This window comes from Monodon monoceros, unplaced genomic scaffold (genome assembly GCF_005190385.1).
Source record: "Monodon monoceros isolate NGI ecotype Baffin Bay Population unplaced genomic scaffold, NGI_Narwhal_1 Super_Scaffold_19, whole genome shotgun sequence".
Classification (NCBI taxonomy): Eukaryota; Metazoa; Chordata; class Mammalia; order Artiodactyla; family Monodontidae; genus Monodon; species Monodon monoceros.
This window is the reverse complement of record NW_021703775.1, coordinates 27,265,455-27,284,371: the sequence shown is the minus strand read 5'-3', so window position 1 is coordinate 27,284,371 and position 18,917 is coordinate 27,265,455. Positions and strand designations below refer to the sequence as shown.

The following is an 18,917-nucleotide window of genomic DNA, read 5'->3' as shown; positions in this document are numbered from 1 at the left end:
AAAACCCACCTACCTTATCTCAGTCTTAAGGAGTCTCTTAGCTGTTCCTGGCTTTTGTACTGGCTTAAGACCATAATTCAAAAAGAGTCACGTACCAAAATGTTCATTGCAGCTCTATTTACAATAGCCAGGACATGGAAACAACCTAAGTGTCCATGATCGGATGAATGGATAAAGAAGATGTGGCACATATATACAATGGAATATTACTCAACCATAAAAAGAAACGAAATTGAGTTATCTGTAGTGAGGTGGATGGACCTAGAGTCTGTCATACAGAGTGAAGTAAGTCAGAAAGAGAAAGACAAATACCGTATGCTAACACATATATATGGAATCTAAGGGAAAAAAAAATGTCCTGAAGAACCTAGGGGTAAGACAGGAATAAAGACACAGACCTACTAGAGAATGGACTTGAGGATATGGGGAGAGGGAAGGGTAAGCTGTGACAAAGTGAGAGAGTGGCATGGACATATATACACTACCAAACGTAAAATAGATAGCTAGTGGGAAGCAGCCGCATAGCACAGGGAGATCAGCTCGGTGCTTTGTGACCACCTAGAGGGGTGGGATGCAGAGGGTGTGAGGGAGGGAGACGCAAGAGGGAAGAGATATGGGAACATATGTATACGTATAACTGATACACTTTGTTATAAAGCAGAAACTAACACACCATTGTAAAGCAATTACACTCCAATATATTACAATCAGATTGCAAAGGTACTCATCCTCCCAAAAATAAGATTATTGAGATTCTGACTGCCACTAAATTAAATTTATAGATCAATTTTAAGAGAACAGATATCTACAATAATAACTCTTCCAATCAATGAACATGCTATTTCAATTTTATTTAGGTCCTCTTTAATTCCTTTTCGACTCTCAAAAACATTTTAGAATTTTCTCCATGGAGGTCTTGAACATATTTTGCTAGATATATTTCTACTACTTTTAATGTATGCTATTGTATCAATTTTATCTTTTAAAAATTTTAACTTTTCAACTTTTACTCGTGGTTTATAAAATGACAGTTGATTTTGCATAATGATTTTGTATCAGGGAACATGCTAACCTCTTCCATTAATTGTAATAAATTTTCTGTAAATTCTTTGAATTTTCAATGTACAAAAATATATCATCTGCAAAAATGACAATTTTGTTTCTTCCTTTCAAAGGTGTATTTTTTAATTTATTTATGTTTCTATCTTTACAACAGTAAGCACAACTTCTAATACAATACAAAATAGGAGTGATGGTAATTAAATATGATACTTATTATAGGTTTTTGAGGATAGATTTTTATCAGTTTAAAGAAATTCTCTTATGTTTTCAATTTACTAAGAGATCTTACCATGAATTTATGGTGTGTTTTATTAAATGCTGTTCTGTATCTATTGAAATGATTACATAATTTTTGTCCTTTAATCTATTAATTCATTAAATTATGTTAATAGACTTTGTAATATTGAACTAAGCTTGCATTTGCTATAATAAACTCAACATATTAAAGCTCTTTATAAACTGCTGAATTCTGTTTTCTAATATTTTATTTAAGATTTCTGATCTATATTTATGAATGAGTCTGTATATTTATGAGTTTATGAGTTCTTGTACTATCCTCATCTGGCTTCATCATCAAGATTACACACACCTCATAAAATGAGTTGGTGTTTCCTCTTTTCTATTCTCCAAGAGTTTATGTAAGATAGGAATTCAAGAAAATAACTCCCTAGACCTGAAGATTTCTTTAAGGGAAGAATTTTGACTGCTCTCTTACTTACTTCTGATTCAGTCTTAACCTGAAAAGAATAGTTCTTTCCAGTTTAATGTGGGGGAGGGCACCATATTAGACTCTCCATCCCAGATAGGCCCCAGAGACTATCAAATCTGAGTACAAATTGCCTGGACTAACAAGTAACCTCAAGGCAAATGCAGCTTAAGTGTTTAAGTCTATCTTTCTGGACCTCTGGACTCTCAATCTCCCCTGGATTTGGCCTGGTAATTCCTTAATAACCTTACTAAGCACTCTAGACTTAAACATCTTATATGCAGTACATAAAGCAGTACTTTTAGTTGTTTCAAGCTGAACAGCTGCTATGAATGACCTAGCTTCCTATATTCCTAAAATGAGAAATAATTATTATTTTATAAATTTATCTCCTAGTCCATGAGTTATTTGTATTTGCTAAAGAATAGCTATGCAATTTGTTTATTATTGTCTTCTACTTGATGTAACTGGTTTTCCTCAAATATTCTACAACTCGGCATTTGTTTATGTTTAGAAATGAAGGACTAGATTGACTAGTATGTATAACCGGTATGGGTTTCACCCTCTGCAGCTTTTAAGTCTGTTTTCCAAAAACTGACTACAGGCTCTTTGTAGGTGGGTGGGGCAGATGAATCACCTTGCTCAAAAAGTAGTACTAGAGAACTTCACTAATCATGTTATCATCTCTTTATGTTGATGGTAAGGTTGGCCAAAGGAATTGGGTAACCTGCTGTCTAGCCAAGATTTTTAGAAGGTAGACCTCTAAATAATTTCACTTAAGATTTCTCGCAGCCTCATTCCTGCTCATAACATTTGTTGACTGAATTTAGAGTGTTCCTAGATTCCATTTGGAACAATGTTTCCTACTTTGACAATACCCTCTACACCATATTTAATGTAATATTTTCTTTTCTCAGGTGGAGTCATTATTCTGATTCCTTCTGTTTTCTAAATTCAAAGAAATTTTTCAAAACTTCTGGCCTATAGAGGTACTCTGCAGTGTTTCTCTTTTTAGTTTTTCTTACATGTTATTTCAATAGCAATTTGGTTAGAGAGCTGCACGACATATATGCTTAGTACACCCTTTGACTCAAAGAAATTGAAAATATGTGTGTGTGGGGGGGGGTGGGTATGGATGTGGGTGCGTATAAAACCACTATTACAAAGCACGGAGCTGATCTCCCTGTGCTATGCGGCTGCTTCCCACTAGCTATCTATTTTACATTTGGTAGTGTATATATGTCCATGCCACTCTCTCACTTTGTCCCAGCTTACCCTTCCCACTCCCTGTGTCCTCAAGTCCATTCTCTACGTCTGTGTCTTTATCCCTGTCCTGCCCCTAGGTTCTTCATAACCGTTTTTTTTTTTTAGATTCCATATACATGTATAGCTGATTCACTTTGTTATAAAGCAGAAACTAACATACCATTGTAAAGCAATTACACTCCAATAAAGATGTTAAAATCAATCAATCAATCACACACACAAAAAAAAACCCCACTATTACAGTACACACTCTTGTCTGCCCATCACATAATAAGAAAAAATGTCCAATATTTAATAACTACAAAACATGAGGATTTTTGGCCACACAAATTATATTGTTCCATAATTTTAAATAGTAAAAAGATACCTTTCTAGTATTATCAGATGATCTGTTTATCATTTTATTGGTAGTCATACTAGCAATTATATTAACAGATCTTCTAATATTAAACCATTCCTGATATGAATTCTTTGTATTAGAATATTATTCTTTTAATATACAGGTACTGCTAAATTTGAATTCTAAGTGAGATAGATTGTATAAGATTGCATAAGATTTTTATCATGTTTTGAAATCAGCACTGAGAATATTATATCTTTCAAAATGTTTCCAATTTATGCAATGACTGATAATTCAATCAGAAAATATAAAAAGTTTTAATTAGTGACATAGAAAGTTAGAAAAATATACAGATTTTTTACAAAAAATAACCACTCAGATATAATGTTTCCTTTTGAGATTTGCTTTGATGTTTAGGTTGTTCTTATTTTTCTTTCTTGCTGATAATGTAACACAATAAATAGTGTCATAAAATAGAATTGGTATCTGTGGCATCAACTACTTTGTCTCATAATGGATAAAAATGATTCAGTCAGTAAGTACGTGATGTTGAGTTCTATTTTAATGGTTCTGTTGAAATACAATTCCCATACCATACTACTCACCCATTTAAAGTATGTAATTCAACAGTTTTTAGTTTTTTTAATATTTTTGCAGACATGTGCAAACATAACCACAGTCAGTTTTAGAACATTTTCTTCATCTCAAAGAGAAACCCTGCCCCTTAAGCTATCACCTACTTATTCCTCATATCCATTCCCAGCCCTAGGAGACCACTAATTTCTTTCTGCCTCTGTAGACTGATGCTAAACTATTTTTTTAAAGGTATTTTTGTCATTTATTCTTCAGTTCAAAAGAATACACAGTAGATCTACAAGGAAACATTCCATTAAGATTAATTTTCTCCATAGATATACACTTTAATCAGCATATTGTAAAGTGTCTTATTCTTCATGACAATAAGTATGGTTGCATGATGAGGAAAAGAGTATATTTTCCTGCTGAGAGACTCCTATAGATTTGTCACATTCTCAAATGTGAAAAACCACTGCTTTAAAAAAAGAAACTGTTTGGAAGAAATCTAAGTTTTCTAAAAGAAAAACACCTTTTCCCAGGAAAAAAATAAAATTGGTGAAATCAGGGAAATGGACAGATATAAAATAAACAAACAAAATCAAAGACTTCTCTCCCATAGAATGACAGTAATACTAGTTAATAAATATGAATGAAAAACAAACCTTCCTCAAAATACTACCTGAAATAAACCATAAAATACCAAAAATAGGACTTAGATAGGGAGCACATAAAATATTTTACCAAAAGATATAAAAGCAGGGCTTCCCTGGTGGCGCAGCAGTTGAAAATCCACCTGCTGATGCAGGGGACACGGGTTTGTGCCCCGGTCCAGGAAGATCCCACATGCCGCAGAGCGGCTGGGCCCGTGAGCCATGGCCGCTGAGCCTGCGCGTCCGGAGCCTGTGCTCCACAACGGGAGAAGCCACAACAGTAAGAGGCCCACGTACCGCAAAAAAAAAAAAAAAAAAAAGCAAATAAGTGAGAAAAATACATATATTCCTGTTGAAAAATACCAGATGCTGAAATATGTCAATTATCTCCATTTAAATTTGCAGATTTACTGCATACTAACACTATAGGTCAGTTTTAGGGGGAGGTAAGAGGTGGAAGGGATGTGACAAAGTGATTCTCAAATTAACCTAGAAGAATAATAAGGAGGTAAATAGTATATTTTAAAAAGAGGATTTTATAGGACATATATGTCATATAAGAAATTAAAGCATACTATATCAGATGTAATAATCAAAACAATGTTGTACTGGTTCAAGACATATAGAGAGAAGGAAGGGGGCAGGCAGCAATCAGAGCCTAGAAACAGATCTTAGTATTTATATAACATATTATGATAAATGTGGCCTTCAAAATAGGTTGGGAAAGGACAGACATTTATGAACTGAATGCTGCATTCCCCCCGAAATTCTATTTTGAAGCCCTAGTGCCAGTGTAGCCTTGTTTGGAGAAGAGGCCTTGGAGAGATAATTAAAGTCAAATGAAGTCATATGGGTAAGGTCCTAATCTGATGGGATTGGTGTCCTTATAAAAGGAGAAGACACTAGAATACATGCTGAGGAAGGGCCATGTGAGAACACAATGAGAATGTGATCATCTGAAACCCAGGAGGGTCCTTACCAGAAACCAACCATGATGGCACCTTGATCTCAGACTTTCAGCCTCTGGAACTGTGAGAAAATAAATTTCTGTTGTTTAAGCTACCCAATCTATATATTTCATTATGGTAACCTGAGCTGAATAAAACAACAGATTATCACAATAATGTTATTGGAGGTGATGAGTCATTTTCAAAATAAAGTCCAACCTCACACACAACACTAAAATAAACTTTTAGTTTATGAATTATATGTTAAACAAGTAACTACAGAAATACTAAAACTAAATATAGACAAATAATTACATTTATTTGGAATAAGGAAGACATAAATAGTAAGGTTAAAGATCAATAAATTTAACTCCATTAAAAATTTTAAACTTCTGTAAAGCCATGGAAAAGAAAATCAAAGGTTAGAAACACATGAAACTAAGGAAATATTTACAACCTATATATCAGACTAGAGATTAACATTCAGATTAAGGTTAATGTTAAACATTAACATCCATGCGTTACTAATAAATATAAAATAAAACGATTAAAATACAAAATAAAGGCAATGCATAGGAACAGGAAATTCTAAGAAGATATACAAATAACTAAAAAGATGTGAAGAGATTTTTAATATCAGTATTAAAGAAAAACATTAAATTAATTTCTGACATATAATTTCTGACATTATTACTATATTGGGAATGACTTTTTGTTTTTAAACGTAACTTTCTGCGGCATAAAAGGAATAAGGAAATAGGAATTCTAACAGATGATGCTTAGTGATGCTAAATGGTTCAATCTTTTTGTATAGCAAATTAGCAATACACATCCAGAGCCTCAGAAATATACAGATCCTTTAACTCACTAAATTCACATCTAAGAATTTATCCTAAGTATAATTAATGTGCAAGGATATGTTAATAAAAATATTTACTTCAATGTTTATAACAACTTAAAATAACTTTTTAAAAAAGTGTATCAAGTGAATTAATTTTTTAAAATGGTACATTCCTAAAAATGGAACATTATACAAATGCACATTAAAACTAATACAAATTCATTAGACATTAAATGAAAAATACAGCATGTTTTACGTAAAATACATATTGTATATCATGTATTCATTCACAGAAAAAGGGGTCTTGAAATTTACATATAAGAAAGCTAATAATAATCATGCCAGGGATCATGGCCAAACTCGTTACTATTAATAATCAATATTTCCTATCTTTTAATAACCATGTTATCTTTGTATAACTTTTTTATGTAAGAGCACACCATGCAATGGAGGAAAGTAAAGCATTTAAAAAATGATCCTAGGACAATGGATATACTATTGCAAGAAAAAATAAAACGAGATCTTTAATCATACCCTAAATGACAATAAGAATAGGTGGTAGTAACTACATAAATGTGTAACAATCAAGCCATGAAATAGTTGAGACTGTTTTTTAGTCTCAGAACAGGCAGAACTTTTAAAAAATATTTTTAAATGTTCCAGACTTTATTATGACATAAGCATATGAATGGTAAAAATGTCAGGTCAAGTCCTTGGACACAAATAAGCAATGGGAGAAATTTTAAAATAAGATAAATATAATTAGATACATAAACATTTAACATTTGAAATACTAAAGAGAAACCACCAGCAAAAATAAAAGGAGAAAAATATTTGCAACACATTCAATAACGACATACCCTCTTTGGTTTCAAACTCATGCATTAATCAATCTCCTAGACCCTACTACTTGAATAGCACAAAAAGTATCTCAAAGTAATCACAGCCAAAGGTAACTTATGACTTCCCCACTCCAAACCATCAAAACCAACACTATCATCCAAGGAAGGAAACTATAAACCTAGGCATTAGCTTGATACTTCTTTCTACCTTACCTCTTGTATATTAAACCATCAGAAAGTATAATTAATCTTACTTCCTAAAAATCTCTCAAACTCATCCACATCTCTCTATATCTACTATCACCTTGGTCCAGCAATCATCATCTCTTGTCTGGAATACTAGACTAGCCTACTAACTGTTTTCCCCACATCCATTCTCATCCCTTATCTGTAATTTAGCCAGAACAATCTTTTAAAAATAGAAATCTGACTTTCTCACTCCAATTTACCCCCAACACACACATACTCACTCAACCCACTGCTTAAAGGGTCAAACAGGTCCTAAATAATATGACACCTACCTACTTCTTTATTCTCACTTCCTACCTTAGTTGCCTAGCTTTCTATGTTTATGTTCTAACCACTCAGGACATCTTTCAGTTTCCTAAAATGGCTACAATCCCTTCAATTATAGATTTTACACATGGTATTTACTCTAGAACACTTGCTAATGACTAGATAAAGAGAGTTGAAGGGTTATGAATGACTTTTAAGTTTCTGGCTAGCATAACTAGATGTATACTATTCTTGAAATTTTTTAAATACCAAATTATCTTCTATTATTAACTCCTCACTATTATTCCTCAAACACTTCAGACATAAAAGTACCTCAAAGTCCTTGTACTACTGTTCCTTTCACCTGGAATGATCTTTTAATTGATCTTTACACAAATAGTTACTCCTTGATATTTAGATCTCAGAATGCCACTTCAGATCAACCAGTCAAAAGCAGGCACCTTGTTGCCCTAATCTATCACTCTATTTTAATTGTCTACATTGCATTATCACTGTCTGATATTCCTATTTATTTGTTTATTGGGAATCTCCCCAATTAAAATATAACTCTCTGAGAGCAAAGACTTTATTCTTATTCATTCTTGTATTCCCTTTGCCAACACGTAATCCTTGTTTAAGAAATATTGAATGAATGAATAATTCAGAGCCAGCATTCTCTGCTTGTAATAAAGTAGATTATCATCAACAATTGATGCTATCATAAAATATATCAATAGATCATGGGAACTCATAATTAAGCAACTTACTGAAATGTTGTAGAGTAAAAATAAATCTGTGAACTCCAAATCAGTATTAATAGGCATTATGAAGGCAATATGGAGTAGTGTGGCTAAGAACATGGGCTCTGCAGTCACACCGTCGCGGTTTGAATCCAAGCTCCACCACTTACTGGGTGACATCAGGCTGGTTACCTAACCTCTCTGAGGTTCAGTTCCCCAGACTATAGGGTAAATATAACAATAGCACGTGCCTTATAGGGATGAAGTGAGGATGAAATATATATGCAGTACACAATAACAATATAATAACAATGCCTGAGACATAGACAGCAATCAAATGTTAGCTGCTGTTTTCTTATTGCAAAGAGCATTCACAAAAGCGGGCTTAGTGTTAGAGAACATGCAGTTTGAAGTGACTACTTCCATACATCTTTGAAGAAGATGACTCCAAATGGGTGATTTCAAACAATACACATATGATGATTTTAAAGCAGTAGAAGACTGAATAGCATATAGATAATTAGCTTGAAGTAAGAACTTCTCTCGTGCTTCTTACATACCGAGTGAGTACGGAGTGCTGCGATGGTTTTTGAAAGTGCCATTTCCCACAGTTCATCGATGTAGGCTCTATTTACTAAACCCTGGGTTGTATGTAAAATGTGATCTTCAACCACAAAAAAGCTAAGATTGAGGAAAAAAGAAAGCACAGCTGTCAGAAATTACAGTTTGAGTACAATCATAAGGGGATGACAAACATTAAGAGTTGTCATCAAATTGGAAGTTAATACTAGCCATTTTTTCTTAAAGAAAGCTGTTTGGTATCACAAACAAAATCAGATTTCTTAGACTTGGAATTATACCTCTGATCATGATATCATCTTAACCACTTCTATAGAAACTGGAGTTACATTCCTATTAAATGTTAACCATGTTATCTAGAAATTTTAAAGGGAAGAAGAAAAATGTTTATAGGTAAAGAAGGCTAATTTCACTACATTAAAATCAACAGCCCATTAATACATTTTAAAAAACGAATAGAATCTAAAGAGATAATGAAAGTTAAAGCACGCATTTTTTTTAAGAATCCAACACACAAAATACCAAAATAATTCTCCTTATATAAACTCTCTCATCAAAGTGCTGAAAAGATATCTTACAAAGGTAAAAAAAAAAAAATACACACGTATTTTTTAACATTCTTCTGTGGCTTCTTAATTTTTATGCATCTAAAATGTATCTTCAGCTTTCTTGCCTAAATATTCATACTAATTAAAACAATTCTTTAAATAGGGAATTGTTATGATACATTTTAATCAAAGGTATCAATTACATTGCAACAATCTAAACTTGGAAAAAAAAGAAATTTCATGGAACAATCCAACTTATTTCCCTTCTTTTTAACTGCAAAGTCACTATTTTGCAATTAGAATAAGCTGTCTATATTTGGGATGTTTATTTGGGAACTGCAATTCCATACTAGTATATATACTCCAGATGAGGATGGCAAACTATACAGTCCATGGAACAAATCTGGCCCACTGCTTGTTTTTATAAACAGTGTTTTATTGGAACACAGCCATTGTCTTTCATTTACATATTGTCTATAGCTGCTTTCGTACCACAACAAAGCTGAATAGTTCTAACAGAAACCGTATGGCCTGCTGAGCCTAAAATACTTTACTATTTGGCCCTTTTAGAAAAAAACTTGCCAACTTTTGCTGATATTTGGTTCCCACTTAACAATAATGAAAAAACAGAACATCACATATAATAAGACTACAATTCAATATTTTTCTCCCTTTATCCATAAAAAGGATTCCTCAACAATATAGAATTATGTTCCCCAACATAATTCTATGAAACGAATAGACATTCCTTTAAAATCATCAGATATTCAAAACAAATCTTGTCTTAAGAATTCAGAAAAGAAAAGAAAAAAAACTTCCCAAAGAACACGATATACTTTTCCAAGTCTCACAAAAAGTGTATAAACAATTGAAAGTGTATAAATTTAAAACACACACACACACACAAACACACACATACCCACCCTACAATTTGATTAAAATACTTCCTGTAGCCATCTAAAGTTTCATGCTGCAACAAAGCAAAGAGAAAAAAGTTATTGTTTCTGTTTTGACACATTAAGACAGTTAAAACCAGCTAATTAATTTCTTAAGGCTCAATTCCAAAGACTATAAAGTAAATATAATAATAGTACCTACCTTATAGGATTACAGTGAGGATGAAATGAGATAATACATATCTAGTACTTAGAACAATGCCTGACACATAGCAAGCAACAGATGTTAGTTGCTACTTTCTTAATGCAAGTCACGTCCAGTGGTCCCAGAGTGACAGTTTGGGGTGGAGGTGGGGGGGAAGCCCAAATGGAAAATAATTAAAAGATACCAGAGAAGAAAAGTGAAAAAGGGAGAAAAGTAAAGGTGGTGATCCTACCATGTTAGAAGGAGGCTGGAGCACCAAACGAGCCTGTTTTCGCCTCTGTTTTCGGTAGTAGTTCTCAAACGTTTCCCGGGCACCCTGTTAAACAAACAAAAGGAAATGGGTTGATACATTTGGACCAATTACTCTAGTATTTTATGGGAAATTCCCAGGTCAGGAATTGAGGCAGCCCCACATTTCTCAAAATCTGCTATTTTAACACTGATAATCTTCGGAAAAATAAAAATAACTATTATCACTTATTGAACCTTACTTACAAATACCAATAGAGATGGATACAAAAAATTCTTAAGAGGAAACTACCAGAACTCAGCCTCCAACACACCAAAGCTGGTTTCTGAATCAATTATCACAAATTCACAAGAAAGACAAACCAACATTCTCATAGGTTATAATAACAGTTTAGAAAATGGTTCTTAAAAAAAAAACCTCACAGAACATTCCAGAATAAAAACTAGTCTCAAATAAATCATGACCAAAAGGCCAAAGGGAGGCAGGAAAAAGGCAGGAGCTGAGAACATTAAGTCAGTCTTCTCAGACAGAATATAATCTAGCACAGGATTAATGCCAAAAAGGAAGAAACAAAGCCCTGAAAAGTCTTAGCACACAGTTTCTACTTTTCATTTAGGGTTTCTGGGCTTAAACTGAAAGGTGCTCTAGAGAACAAAAGCTAACTCATGAGCTCTATAACGAGGGTTGAACAGTGTCCTCTCAAAATTCATGTCCTTCCCAGGACCTCACAACATGAACCTATTTAGAAATAGGGTCATTACAGATGTAATTAGTTAAATTAAGATGCAGTCATACTACAGTAGGGTGACCCTTAATCCAATATAACTGGTGTCTTCATAAGAAGAGGAAAATGCTATATGAAGGCAGAAACACAGGGAGAACACCATATGGTGCCACCAGCAGAGATGGGACTGATGCAGCTGCAAGCCAAGGAACACCAAGGACTGCTGGCCACCACCAGAAGCTACAGAAAGGCAAGGAAAGATTCTACCCAGAATCTGAGAGGGAGGATGGCCTTCTGTTATCCTCATTTTGGATTTCGAGTCTCCAAAACTGTGACAGAACAAATTTCTCTTATTTTAAGCCACCCAGTTTGTGCTACTTGATTATAGCAGCCATAAGAAACTGATATAAGCTCAAAGCTTTTAAAACATGATGCTTCCCATTATTAAACTCTACTCTCAACCCAAGACTTTTCTAAATAAACAAGAGTAGAAAGGGAAAGACAGCATTACACAGTGGTTAAGAGTACTGATTTTAGAACCAAATGATTTTATTCAAACCATGGCTCTGCCCCTTACTAGCTGTATAACTCATATGACTAGCTATGTAGCTTCCCTTTCATTATTTTAACTTCCAGTATTTAACTCTTTACCTTTCACTAATAGATGTGCTATGGTTTACTCATTTGTAGAGATGCCAAACTCACACGGTTGTAATAAGGATTTAGAAGAGTTATAAAGCTTTTAGAATAGTACCTGATAAATAATAACCACTATGCAAGTACTTATTTAAAACATAAATAAGATGAAATCAGAGATGAAACAGAAAGCCCAGCCCATGTGAACATAAACTCCATGAAATACCTGGTTCAGTTTTCTTCACCTTCCCAAAAGTCTGAAGAATTTTACTCAATATGACTTCTTTGTTAGATCCCTAAACCAGAAAAACTGTTTAAGGTACTAAATCATGCAGCCTCAATAGTGTAGCTCAGGCGTTGGCAAATGTTTTCCATAATGGGCAGGACAGTAAATAGGCTTTGGTGAGCCATCCAGTCTCTGATGCTACTACTCAACTCTGCTGCTGTAGTGCAAAAGCAGCCATAGACAATACATAAATGAGTGTGGCTGTGTTCCAATAAAACCTGATTTGTGAAAACTGAAATTAGAATTTCGTATCATTTTCACCTGTCATGAAACATTACTCCTCTTATGAGTTTTTTTATGAATACCAACCATTTAAAAATGTAAAAGTTCACACAGGTCATACAGAAACAGGCAGTAGGCTGGATTTGGCCCATAAGTCATGGTTTGATGACCCCTGGGGTAGCTTAAAAACAAAGGTTTTAAAACACTAAAGTTATTATAACTGTACACATCTGAATTTTTCTGCCTAAAAAATGAAAACAAACATTAAGACAGCTATTTCAAGGCTTCCTTAGTCTATAAGTTAGTGAGGTAGCAAATAATTCTATTTAAGAAATAAAAAGTGGAAACTGTCTGTTGGTTTGTTAAAGCTGTTCCCCACTTGTCACCATTTCACAGCATAGAGGTATTATTAAATGTCAATTACATTCTATACACACTGAATGGCTTTTCATTTTAAGGTTAACAGCCCTAAAGGCCCTTTATTATTTTAGTGTGACGTTACACTTTCAACATGCTTTCTAGCCAAGATACACTTAGCTGAGAATTTAGGGAAAGCCTTCTAATTAGAACACACTATATTAACTTAATTATTTGTTGTAAATGGTAGAAAATAAACAAGATGAAATTCTATATAAAAACCAAATCATGAACCTCTACTTAATTCTAAAGTATATACATTTTGCTTTTTCAATAAAATTGAAACATAAGAAAAGACCAATTTATCTAATAGGTCTGGCTTCCCCATTTACAAAAATGAGCTAGATTTTCCCTAGTGGGTGCTAAATAAATTCACCTCTGATTATTCTATTTCCTTTGCCAATTTTGTCAACTCAATGCTTATAGGAGAAATTTGAGAAATAGAGGTCTGACCAATCCAGTTGAGTAAATGATGAAGTGCCTGTCTATTCACAAATAAGTCAACAGACAGTGAACTATAGAGTTCTGCCACTTCAGCCTCAAGCTCCTTTAATCACTCAAATGAAAAAACAAAACACAAACCAAAAAAGCCACCTCAAAAGCTACTGAAGGTATAAACAAATAGATATAAAACAATCGGCAGGCAAGCAAAAGTTGTTCTGTTTTCCATTTTATGTCATTAGTATGACAGTGCTACAAAGGCTGTATAATAATTAATGAATTAATACACACAATGTCACAGAAAAATTAGTCACAGTGTATATAAAGTGCTCACCATGTGATAGACACTGAGAATCTCCTCACTGAATTTATAGTCTATGGTGGAAGACTAGAAATTAAACAAGCAATTATATAAAATCCTATTAAAATTATATTAGAATCCTACGTATTGAAGTGGGATGTATGTCTGAGTGTGTGTGTGTATGCGTGTGTGCACGTGCACTTAGGGGGTGGGAGGAATGTTAGAGAAAGATTCTCAGAAAAAAAATGACATTTATACTCATAATTGAAGAATGACTCAGAAGAATAAGCCAGGTAAACAGAAAGAAAAAAAAACAATGTTCCTTGTAGACACAGAGAAGTTCAAAGAAAAAAGGTATCACATATCCCATGAATTGAAAGAAGTTCTTCATGGCTGGAACTTCAGGGTGTAAAGGAGAGGGATGACAAGAGACGAGGCTGGAGGACTTTGTAAATCGTGTTAAGATATTTGGACTTCAACTCTAGGTTTAGACACCTGGAAGTTGTAATATAGTGAGTAGAATAAAGGAAGGGGAAATTAGCTACAAAGAGATCAGTCAGAATCTGATATATATTTAGGAGGCATAAGCCAATTGGATATATGTGGTAAAGGACATGAAGGAAAGCAGGCTGATGTGAGGTTTCTAACCTAGTTAACTAGTTTGGTTGGTGGCATCATTTAATGAGAGAGGAATCAGAAGAAAATACAGTTGATTATTACCCATGGTTTCCTAATTTGCAAATCTGCCTACCTGCTCAAATTTATGTGTAGCCTCAAAATCAATACTCATGGCACTTTCATAGTCATTCAAGGACGTACACAGCGTGGGGAAAATTTTGCATTGCCCGATGCACATGTTCCTAGCTGAGGCCGAACAAAGCAACACTCTTCTTTCTTATTTCACTTCACACACTATAAACAATTATTCTTTTCATGGTCTATCTAGTGCCACATTTTTCAAATTTTTGTGCTTTTTAAAAATATTTGAGGCATAATTGACATAACATTATATTAGTTTCAGATGTACAACTTAATGATTCAATATTTGTGTATACTGCAAAATGATCACCAAAATAACTCTAGTTAACATCTATCACCATGTAGTTATACAGATTTTTTTTCTTGTAATGAGAACTTTTAAGATCTGCTTTCTTAGCAAGTTGAAAATATATAATACAGTATTATTAACTATAGTCACCACGCTGTACATTCCATCCCCAGGACTTATTTATTTTATAACAAAGTTTGTACCTTTTGACCACCTTCATCCAATTCCTCCAACCCCTACTCCCTGCCTCTGGCAACCACCAATCTGTTCTCTGTAACTATGGGTCCAGATGGGTTTTGTTCATTTATTTAGATTCCACATATAAGTGAGTTACAACAGAGTGTCCGTCTTTCCCTGTCTGACTTATTTCACTTAGTATAATGACCTCAAGGTCTACTCACGTTGTCACAAATAGAAAGATCTCTTATTTGAAATCTTTATATGACTGAATAATATTCCATTGTGCATATATGTACCACATCTTTATCCATTCATCTACTGATGGATACTTAGGTTGTTTCCATATCTTGGCTATTGTAGATAATACTGCAATATGGGGATGCATTTATCTTTTCGAGTTAATGTTTTTATTTTCTTTGGATAAATGCCCAGAAGTGGAATTCCTGGTTCATATGATAGTTCTATTTTTATTTTTTTGAGGAACCTCCACACTGTTTTCCAGAGTGGCTGAACCAATTTACATTCCCACCAACAGTGTAAGAGGGTTCCCTTTCCTCCACAACCTCACCAACACTTGTTATTTCTTGTCTTTTAGATAATAGCCATTCTAACAGGTGAGGTGGTATCTCAAGGTGATTTTAATTTGCATTTCCCTGATGTAGAGCTCCCTTTCATGTACCTGTTAGCCACCTGTGTGTCTTGCATTTTTGTGCTTCTTGTTCGTGATTTTGCTATTTAAAATGAACCCCAAACATAGTACTGAAGTGCTATCTGGTGTACCTAAGCTCAAGAAGGCAAGATGTACCTTACAGAGAAAATACATTTTAGATGAGCTTCATTCAGGCATGAGTTATAGTGTTGAATTCAATGTTAATGAATCAACAATAGGTATTAAATAAGGTATCTTTAATGAGAAACACACGTAAAACAAGGTTATGAGTTGATTGGCTGATGAAAATGTTGTGATCAGAAGCTCACAGAAACCTAACCCTGTATTTCTCCTAACAGCAATGGTCCAGTATTCATTAACTAAGTGTTTACAGTTTATATTGGTTGGCCAAAAACTTCATTTGGGTTTTTCATAACGTCTTACGGAAAAGCCAAACGAACTTCTTGGCCAACCCAATAGAATACAACTACCATGAATAATAAGAATTGAATGTATTTGGACAGACTGATAATAATGTCTTCCATATTGGACATGTCAGGCTCTTTCTTGTAATCAATATATAACTTTTTTTTTTTTTTTGGCAGTACGCGGGCCTCTCACTGTTGTGGCCTCTCCCGTTGCAGAGCACAGGCTCCGGACTCGCAGGCTCAGCGGCCATGGCTCACGGGCCCAGCCGCTCCGTGGCATGTGGGATCTTCCCAGACCGGGGCACGAACCCATGTCCCCTGCATCAGCAGGTGGACTCTCAACCACTGCGACACCAGGGAAGCCCAATATATAACTTTTAATGTCAACTACTTAGAGAAGATTTTTCTACTACTTGATTTAAAAAGGAATGTTTTGCCTAACATATAACCCTCTTTTAATTCTTTGCATAGCACATATCTCCATCTGACATTATGTTGTTTATTTGTTCATTGTCTAAGTCCTTTCACTAGGATGTAAGCTCCATGAGAACAAGTTTCTTGTTTGTCTTATTTTTTGTTGTGTTCACAGCCCCTAGAACAATGTCTGCCACATGATTGGCATTCAATACGCATTCGTTTGAAAACTGATTAAAAGTATGAGTAAAATATTAATTGATATTTTAAGATATCATTTTTATGTTATATTTACACTTTATCTATTATGCAATAATCACTTCTTTATAATTATTCCTATTCATGTCATTCTGTTGTTTTTCTATATTCTTTTAAAGACTTTTGTTCCTATTTCACAGAGGTTATGTCTTCCTCATATCAAACAATTTTCTAAAATTTCCTTTTGCTTCCTTTATAAAATCATTATTACAATCATGTTCCTTCTGAATTTTTAGGATGATGTTCCTTGTCCCTTTTTTTAAATAAATAAATAAATAAATAAATAAATTTATTTATTTATGGCTGCATTGGGTCTTTGTTGCTGCACGAGGGCTTTCTCTAGTTGCAGTGAACAGGGGCTACTGTTCATTGAGGTGTGCAGGCTTCTCATTGTGGTGGCTTCTCTTGTTGTGGAGCACGGCCTCTTATGTGCATGGGCTTCAGTAGTTGTGGCATACAGGCTCAGTAGTTGTGGTTTGCGGACTCTAGAGTACAGACTAGTAGTTGCAGCACGTGGGCTTAGTTGCTCCACAGCATGTGAGATCTTCCCAGCCCAGGGATCGAACCCGTGTACCCTGCATTGGCAGGTGGATCCTTAACCACTGCACCACCAGGGAAGTCCCAGTCCCATTTTATTCAATATGTTTTCTCAGATCTCATATTTTGTTTTATATTATTTCATTTTCCCAATTGCTCTATCTAGAACAAAAGGAGCCCCTTCTAGACTAGTACTTTCTTCTTGGTTTGTGGTTTGCCTTTGGCCAATTCACCATTCATCTGGCTATAGATCTAATATCCTTATGGAAGTGGCAATTTATAACAGGTACAAAGCTGTTTCAAAGGCCATCCACAAACTAATGCCAGTATCTAGCAAGCAACTGGCCTACTAAGTTTGCAAGAAATATGGCTGAACATTCTCCTACCATACAGTTCCCAGTGTTTTAACTGTCTGAACTTCTTAAGCTGAATGAAAACCACAATAATGTAGGCTTTTCCTATCTGTGCTCTTGTACAGCACTATTACTTTGAGTATTCTCCAGCACAGAACGAACTGTGCTGCCAACCAAGGTCCCTCTCTTTCCCCTCATCCCACATTCTGGTAGCACTAAAAAGGAGAATCCATGCAGTAGAGGGGTGAACAACCAATCTATTCATCAATTCAGGATTGTATTTTCAATCCAGAAAGCATACCACAGAAAAGGGATAAACTGTCTTTTGACTTTTAAGGTTTGCTCTGTTGATGACAGCAAAACACACATCACTCAACAGGTGGATTTCTCAATCCATTCTATCAGCTCTAAATGTAGAGAAAATTTATTCCAATTTGGACAACGTCGTGAATTATCAGCCTTATTTATCAATGAGTATTGTAAATTTTCAGACTTTAATATATCTAAAGTATATTAGTAAAACTTAAGAAACACTTAGGTTTGCAGAGAGGCCTTCAAGATAGCAGAGGAGTAAGACGTGGAGATCACCATCCTCCACACAAATACATTGGAAATACATCTACATGTGGAACAACTCCTACAGAACACCTACTGAATGCTGGCAGAAGACCTCAGATTTCTGAAAAGGCAAGAAACTCCCCATGTACCTGGGTAGGGCAAAAGAAGAAAGAAAAAAACAGAAACAAAAGAATAGGGAAAGAACCTGCACCTCTGGCAGGAGGTTGTGAAGGAGGAAAAGTTTCCACGCACTAGGGAGCCCCTTCACTGGCAGAGATGGGGGCTGGCGGGGGGGAAGCATCAGAGCCCTGGAGGAGAGCGCAGCAACAGGGGTGCAGAGGGCAGAGTGGAGAGATTCCCGCACAGAAGATCGGTGCCGACCAGCATTCACCAGGCTGAGAGGCTTGCCTGCTCAGCCGCCGGGACGGCTGGGGGCTGGGAGCTGAGGTTCGGCTTCAGAGGTCAGATCCCAGGGAGAGGACTGGGGTTGACTGTGTGAACACAGCCTGAAGGGGGCTAGTG

At 35.0% G+C, this 18,917-nt stretch overlaps 1 protein-coding gene across 8 annotated transcripts in view; it reads right to left on the bottom strand.

Moving 5' to 3' along the window:
* EXOC6B (exocyst complex component 6B) overlaps positions 1–18,917 on the bottom strand; it is a 702,680-nt gene that overhangs the window by 343,965 nt on the left and 339,798 nt on the right. For all 8 annotated transcript variants that reach the window (XM_029232675.1, XM_029232678.1, XM_029232676.1 and 5 more), the window contains 3 exons: positions 10,926–11,009; positions 10,516–10,562; positions 9,026–9,146 (listed from right to left, as the gene is read on the bottom strand). In XM_029232675.1, the coding sequence (XP_029088508.1) occupies positions 9,026–9,146; positions 10,516–10,562; positions 10,926–11,009 (252 nt within the window). The remainder of the gene's footprint in view (positions 1–9,025; positions 9,147–10,515; positions 10,563–10,925; positions 11,010–18,917) is intronic.